A 7,833-nucleotide genomic window follows, 5' to 3' on the forward strand; every position below is an offset into this window, starting at 1 on the left:
CTCTTTCTACAGTCTAAACATCTTTTTTACATTGTGGCGACCAAAACGGAATGCAATATTCCAAGTGTGGCCTTTCCAAGGCATTATAAAGTGGTATTAACACTTCATGTGATCTCGATTCTATCCCTCTATTTGCAGCCTAGAACTGTGGGGTTTTTTTTGGCAGCTGCTGTACACTGCTGGGTCATATTTAAATGGTTGTCCACTAGGACAGTGGTCCCCAACCTTTTTATCGCCGCGGCCCGCTGAGCGCGCGCAGGGGTGGGGGCACGGCCCAGGAGCTTTTGCGCACGGCCCAGGAGCCTTTGCGCTGCAGTGTTCATGTCCCCCGGCCGCTGCGCGGCCCGGTGCCAGGTACTCCACGGCCCGGCACTGGTCCGCGGACCGGGGGTTGGGGACCACTGCACTAGGACACCAAGATCCCTCTCAGTTACTACTATTGAGCAAGGTACCACATATACTGTACCTGTGCATTTTGTTTTTGAGTCTTCAGAGAAAGGCGGCATACAAGTTGAACAAATAAATAAATAAAATAAATCTGGCTTTTTTCACTGTTGAATTTCATGATAATCAGGGGAAACATCCAAGGAGAAGGTAGGAGAAAACATAAGATTTATTGGGGTAGGTTAATTTCAGCAGAGACCTGTGAGAACTGAAACAATTTTGAAACGAGCTCCTTCTTCCCTGGTGTACCTTGGAGTAGCTGCTCCACGATGTCCGTCTGGCAGGTGGGACCCCTGCTTGGCCTGTTCTTTGATCCCAGTGATGAAACTTTGGAGAGGAACCCCTTGCTGAAGCCTCCCATTGGCTTGTAAATGCTCTTCATGCTGAGACTGGAACGGTTGGGAGGCATCAAGAATAGCTATTTCACTGCCCCAAAGTCTCATCGGCTTGCAAGGGCTCTCTGGCCGGATCTCGTACAAGTATCAGTTTGCAGAGAATGTAGGCCTAAAGTACTTTAGTGTGAGATCACACGAGATCAGTAATGCAAGATCTCAGGTTACTAATCTCATGTGATCTTGCACTGCAGTACTTTAGGCCTGTGTTCGCTTAAGTATTGAGGACTGCACGAGATCCAGGGCAAAAGTCTTTGAAAACGAAGAGGCCTTCCCTTTGTTTGCAAAGCATTTTGCCCTGGATCTCGTGCAGGCCTTGGTTAGCAGAGAACAGAGGCCTAAAGCACTGTAGTGCGAGATCACGTGAGATCAATAGCGCTAGATTTCCCACTACTGATCTTGCGTATCTCTCACTATTTTAGGCCTCTTTTTTCTGCAAATGCGCTGAAGTAGACAAGGGAACCAACGGCTTGCCACATCGTTGCAGGCTGTATTTTTTGGACCATAAGACACACCTAGGTTTAGGGAAGGAAAACAAGAAAAAAATAGTTTTTGGCCTCCATGCGTCCCATTTTTGCCCTCCCCGGCATCCAGAAGCACTCTGTAGGCCAAAAACGGGCTCATTTTGGCCTCCCAAACCTTCTGCGTGTCCTGTTTTCAGCCTCCCCAATGCCAGTGAAGGCAAAAACAGAAGCCACTGAGGCCTCTGGAGGCCAAAAGCAGGCCCATTTTTGGCCTGCAGAGTGCTTCTTGATGCTAGAGAGGGCAAAAATGGTGTTCATAGAGGCTTTGGGAGGCCAAAAACAGGCTCATATTCGCTCTATAAGACACACAGACATCCACCCACTTTTTTGGGGGGGGGGGAGTGCATCTTATAGTCTGAAAAATACGTTAAGTCCCGGGAGGTGAATGACGGCCGTGGTGCTGCAACCCTCATAATTTCAGGACAGATTCTCAAGTACTTAGGGGAGGGCTAGTCGTAACTTGGAGCAGTCGCTAAGTGAACTGTCATAACTCGGGGATTACCTGTACTTTAGGATACTCTGAGTGACATTGCATGAGGCTTTTGTTCTTGAATTGGATTGGGAGAATACTCTTCCATGGGCTGAATGTGAAAGTTCTATTCTCACACAATTCTGGAGGTTTCAGAGGAGAAATGACAACACACTCCTCTCACATGATCTCCAGAGGACACATAAACGCACACCTCGTTCTTTTCAGCCCCCCCCCCAGATAAGTTCAAATAGAAATGGAAAAATACAGATAAGAAATGGCACAGAAAGCATCTAAGCAAAGAAACATTGACTCTTTCCTTTCATGGAGCACGAGAAGGCCAGATCCTTTCCTTCTCCCTCACAGGAGAAGGAAATAAATAAATAATTTATTAATAATAAATATTTTTTTTAAATAAAAAACCTAATTATAATCTGTCTTCTTGAACTCTCTGATTGGGACCAGAAAACTCTTACCCAGAGTGACCACGTTCCTATGGTTTTCAAGCATGACTTCCGAATGCAGCGCTTTCTGGTGAGGATCCAGCTGAGACCATTCCTCCTCAGAGAAAGACACAGCCACCTCCTCGAAGGACACGAGACTCTCCTGAACACGGAAAAAAGAACATAACAGGAGGATTCGCAAGATCTGTTCATCTTCATGAATGATTTAGACAAGGGGATAGAAGGGGAACTCATCAAATTGGCAGACTAGACCAAATTGACAGCAATAACAGCACTTCAGAAGATAAGCTCCAGATATAGAAGGAATGACAGATTGGCCCCCATCTAACAAAATGAAATCAACATTGAGAAATATGAGGTTCTACATCTAGAAAAGAAAAACCAAATGCACTGGCATAGAATAGGTGATACCTGGCCCAACAGTAGTAAGGGCAACAGCGATCTTGGAGTCCTAATGGACAACCACTTAGGGCTGGACTGGAGGCTAAAACATATAAAGAATGGTTGCTGGAATTGGGTATGTCTGGTTTCATGAAAAGAAGGACTAGATGGGGTGACATGATAGAAGTGTTCCAAGAAGCAATGGATGGAAACGATTCAAGGAGAGAACCAACCTACAAGTAAAGAGAAATTTCCTGACAGTGAAAACAATTAATCAGTGGAATGACTTGTCTCTAGAAATTGTGGGTGTCCAATACTGGAGGTGTTTATGAAGACATTGGGCAGCCATTTATCTGAAATGTTATAGGGCTCCCAGTCTGAGCAGAGGGTTGGACTAGAAGACCTCCAAGATCCCTATAAACTCTGTTATTCTGTTCCATTGTTCCCAAAGTCCCAAAACAAAGATACACACTAAGTTAAATGGCTGTGCATCACACAAGTCCCAATATTAGGTAAGAAAATGGGAAAATCTGAAAATTGCTTTCACTGAAGAAATATTTGGGGAAGTTTTATCAAGTTCATTGATTCTGCAGAACTTTCAGTGCCTTTCAGTAAAGTAATCCTACTTCTGGATCAACTGATCTATCGCTCTGTCTATCACTGATTGATCTAGTAGTCTGAGCCATTGGCTGAAAGGAAGAAAAGAAAGAAGAGAAAATTCCCTGGGAAAGTTATTTCTCAGCCTTTGCAAAGCGGGAATGTTTGATCTCCTAATCGTGGCTCAAATCAGAGGATTAAAAATTATTTTGTAGCCCAAAGTACCATGATTACATGCTCAACAGGGCCACTCCCTTTGGATTTTAATAGTCGGCTTTATTTTTTAATACTATTTGCTTATTTTTGAACTACAGGTTATAAATAAGGCTTTTTAAAAATGGTAATGTGGCAATGTGAGTATTTATTTATTTTTCATTAGCCTTGCACAATTCCGAGTCAAAGAATTACCCCCCAAAAAGGGTCTGTAGCAGTTACTGTCACTGTAATACGTTTATTCCTATTTCTTGAAGCACTTTTTAAAAATTGCTTCTTGTAAACTCAAAGTTGGAGGAGTACGTAGCAGAAAGAGGAAGCTATGCTGGCTAACAGGAACTTGAACCTGCCATTCTGCTCTGCATGTTGTGGAAGAACACAAAAATAATCCAGCCCAAACAAGGGGGGAAAATAGAAGGAGGGAGCCCTCTGCACACCCACTTCACTTCCCGAAGGGAGAATAGAAATCTAATAACTTTTCCCTTTCTTACTTGATTTGGAGGTTCAACCGCTGTTTGATCTCTGTCATAAAAACCAGAAAGCTTCATTCTTTGTTTCTCTGTAACGAATAAATAGTTTCAAAATGCATAATTAACAAAATAGGGGAAGGTATTCTAGAGAAGAGAGAGTGAAATTAAAACTGATGGGAAATTGGAGGCTCTTCCATTACCTTCTGAGGTGTCCTGACTTTGATCCTCCCAAGGGATCCTCCTGAAAAACAGCTCCTGAGGGGAATTTGATGGGTTCTTCTTTCCCTCAGGATCTCTGATTTCTATATTGCAGCACTTTCAATAGAAGGAAGGAAAAAAGAAGCAGAATTAATGTACGTCACACGATACAAAGTGGATTCTTATATTTGGAACACAACCTCAAAGCCCCCAATATCCATCCGTGAGGTTGTGAGAAAACAAGGGAAGAATTGCCTACAAGCATTGGTGAATTGCCACATACGATGAACGCCAGAGAAGTTTGGGAAGGAGGGGTGAAGTATTCAAACACTTCTCTATTTCCTTCTGAGCCCCCTAAAGTCTCTCACCTGCTGCTGGACCTGCTCCTTCTGCTCCTCCGCCTGGCTCAGTAGGAGGCCTTCCGCCAGGGCCACCGCCTGGGAGCTGGTCTCTGCTCCACACTCCCGCACCCAGCTCTCCATCTTTGGGGGCAGAAGGAACAGGAGCTGCTCCAGAACCACCAGGTCCAGCATCTGGGCTTTGGTGTTCTTCTCTGGTCTCAGCCATCGCCTGCAAAAGCCATGGAGTCGGCTGCAAAGTCCTCGGGGACCCTCAGCCTCCCGGTATTGGATGGAGTTCCAGGTCTGAACTTGTGAAGGGAGGATGGTTTCCTCCTCCAGGATCTTCTGCCAGGGTCTTGTCCACAGCTTCCCCTCCTTCCCAGGCTGAGCAGCTGAAGGGCCTTTTCCGGCTCCCTCCTTTGCAAAAGGTTGTGTCTCCATCCTTTCTCTGCCCTGCAGAGCAACTCCAAATGGCTCCACGGACTCTGGTGGGTCTCCAGATGCCTTTTCCTTCACGGGACCATTTTTGCTGCTGCAGGACTCATCCCTGTAAGGGATTCCACTCTTTTTCTTCTCTCAAGAGAAAAATTTGCCTTGCAAAGACCACAAATGGCTTCCAGTTTCCAATTCCAACAATTCCCAAGAATTAGACTCTCCCGCAGCCTCTCCGCCTCCTCCAGGGCCCCAGGGCTTAATGAGAGTGAGTGCAAAATCCTAGAGTGGCAAGGTTCCAGTGAGCCAATGGGGAAGCGCCTGGATTTCCCTTCCCTTGGCAGAGGCGCCCCCTGGTGGATTTGGCGCAAAGTGCCAGAATCATAGAAAGGGCGGGAAAGAGGACCGCATCTGATGGGGGAGTGGGCAGGGATCATGGCCTTGGGAGTAGGTGGAAGAACGGTCTGTCTCCATGGCTTCCTGTCAAAGGCTTGGACCTCTGTGCTTCTTTTCCCCCTTTTATATTAACCCAAATGTATTGACGGAAGTTTTCCTCTTTCTTGTTGCATTTCTAGAGCGGTTTGGTTATTTCTTCTATATAATGGAACTCCACCTCCAACTCTTTCAGTCGGTCTGCTTCTTATTTATTTATAGGATAAAACAGAAGGGAAGAGAAGAGAAAAAAAAATTCTTTCTGGCAGCCCCTGAGATATTGGAAGGTGCCATCATGTCTCCCCTCATCTTTCTTTTCATCAGACTAGAAAATACCCAGTTCCAGCAACCATTTTTTAATAGGTTTTAGCCTCCGTCTTTGTTGTTCTTCTCTGCACTCTTTCTGGAGTCCGAAGATCTTTCTAATTTATTTATTATACAAAGCCCAAAGAAAAATAGAAATGGGAAATTGAGGGAAGGAGAAAGAGAAAGAGAGGGGGAAAGAGAGTCTGAGGTAGAAGAGAAAAGGGAAAAAAAAGACGTTAAATTCTTTTTAGCAATTTAAAATTCCAACCTGACAATTCAATCTAATGGACAAAAGCAAAGTCATTTTATTTCTCTATCCTTTGAACACTTTAAATGTGAAGATATTCAATTTAACGGCTGGAGAAGGAAAGTCTAGAATGGTCACGAAGATCCACGTTGTGGCTGAGGGACGGAGGGAGGGAAGGCTACCGCCTGAGGGGATCTGCGCTCTGATTGGTTGCTTGGGTGGAAAAGGGGGCGTTTCCCCTTTTCCCGCCTTTTCCTTCTGGGGGCCCTTTGAGATTTACCTCAGGATCTTCCTGACTGTCTTCTCTACTGTGAATCTTAAAATATATTTATATGGAAGTAAAAGTAAAAGTTTGTGTCAGTGTCTCCCTCTTCCTTTGGACAGCAGCTGCCTATTTCCTCCACATTAAACCTCTTCGGTTGCCGCTTCCAGTCGGGGGTTTCTATTTTATCCCCTGACAGTGTAGGAAGAAAAATCAGGTCCAGTTCCAGGAAGGGAAGAAAATGGAGGCTGCTTAAGAAAGGAGGTTGATTGACGGGCGGAACCAACAACGGCCTGCAGTCAGAAGAGAAGAGCGCTGGAAGGGACCTTGGAGGCCATCTAGTCCAACCCCCTACTCAGGCAGGAGATCCATCCTATACCATCTCTGACAAGGGGCTGTTCAGTCTCTTCTGAAAACCCTCCAGTGATGGAGCATCCACCACCTCTGGTGGCAAGGAGTTCCACCGGTTAATTCTCCTCCCTGTCAGGCAGTTTCTCTTTAGTTGTACGTTGCATCTCTCCTTGGTTCCTTTCCACCCATTTGCCTTCTGGGGCTTTGGGGGATAATTTGGGCCCCTTTCCCTTCTCTGGGGCAGCCCCCCAAACGCTGTTCCGGGACAGCCGGGAAAGGAGCCGGATGACGGGGAGGATTCTGGTGCCGTTTCTGCAGCGCCTGGAGATCCAGAGGCTCCTTTGGTGGGTCTTTTGTCCTCTGAGGCGATGAGGGCTGATCCCCGGCCCTCCTTTCCCCTCCGGCCAGCCTTCCTCTCGGGGACGCCGCCTCCCGGGTCTCCGCCTCCTGCAACCGCCGCCGCCATCCGGGCTTCCGAGGCACAAATAAGAGTTTCTTCTCCCCGCCAAGCCGAGCTTTGCCTGCGGCTGCTACCCAGCAGTCTCGGGGGTGAAAAGCCCGGAGATGGCGGCTTTTTTTCTTTTTTTCCTTGCAGCGGCTTTCGCGTTTCTCTTCTTGGCTTCTCGGTTTCTTTTGGGGTGCAGAGAAGGGGAGGGGCTTTTTTGGGGGGGGGGACCTGCGTTTTCTTCCTAATAAATAATTTTATTCTCTTGAGAATAAAAAGGAGCCTTTTGGATCAGAGCCGCTTCCTCTTCCGCAGCCGAAATAGGCAGATTTTCTGGGGAAAAGCTCCAGATCTGCCCTTTTATACGGGGGAGGGGGGGAGGGATGGGAATTTCTTCCAAAATTTTATTTTATATCTTTTTTTTTTCTGCAGAAGAAAGTATAGATTCGGCTTGAGATGGTGGCAAGATTACAGATTAACAGGAGCTGGAAGGGACCTTGGAGGTCATCTAGTCCAACCCCCCCCCCCCATCGAAGTTCTCCGCGGAAAGGAGCGGGAAGCGGAGGAGAAACGGCCAAACTTTATTCCGGGATCTTCATTCGCGGCTGCTTTGCAAGGAAAAGGGGGACCCTGGCCCAAAGAAAGGAAGAAAGAAAGAAAGAAAGAAAGAAAGAAAGAAAGAAAGAAAGAAAGAAAGAAAGAAAGAAAGAAAGAAAGAAAGAAAGAGGAGGGGGGTTTCCTAGACATTTGGGGTCGAGGAGAGAAACCTGAAGGAGCCGGTTCGTCCAGACGTTCCGAGCAAGGGAAACGCGTGTTTCAAGGAGGGAAATCGCCTTTCCCTGGTTTAGCTGAGGGTCTTTCGTGG

At 46.5% G+C, this 7,833-nt stretch overlaps 1 protein-coding gene across 1 annotated transcript in view; it reads right to left on the minus strand.

Moving 5' to 3' along the window:
* The window catches only part of LOC117658897 (uncharacterized), a 40,046-nt gene extending 33,557 nt beyond the window's left edge, over positions 1-6,489 (minus strand). Inside the window, 4 exon segments of the mRNA XM_087885394.1 lie at positions 2,306-2,435; positions 3,976-4,043; positions 4,155-4,269; positions 4,521-6,489. Coding sequence (XP_087741520.1) covers positions 2,306-2,435; positions 3,976-4,043; positions 4,155-4,269; positions 4,521-4,934 — 727 coding nt within the window. The 5' untranslated portion in view covers positions 4,935-6,489.
* Between the last annotated feature and the right edge of the window lie 1,344 nt (positions 6,490-7,833).

The sequence above is a fragment of the Pantherophis guttatus genome, chromosome 2 (assembly GCF_059756535.1).
Source record: "Pantherophis guttatus breed Tessera chromosome 2, ASM5975653v1, whole genome shotgun sequence".
Lineage (NCBI taxonomy): Eukaryota > Metazoa > Chordata > Lepidosauria > Squamata > Colubridae > Pantherophis > Pantherophis guttatus.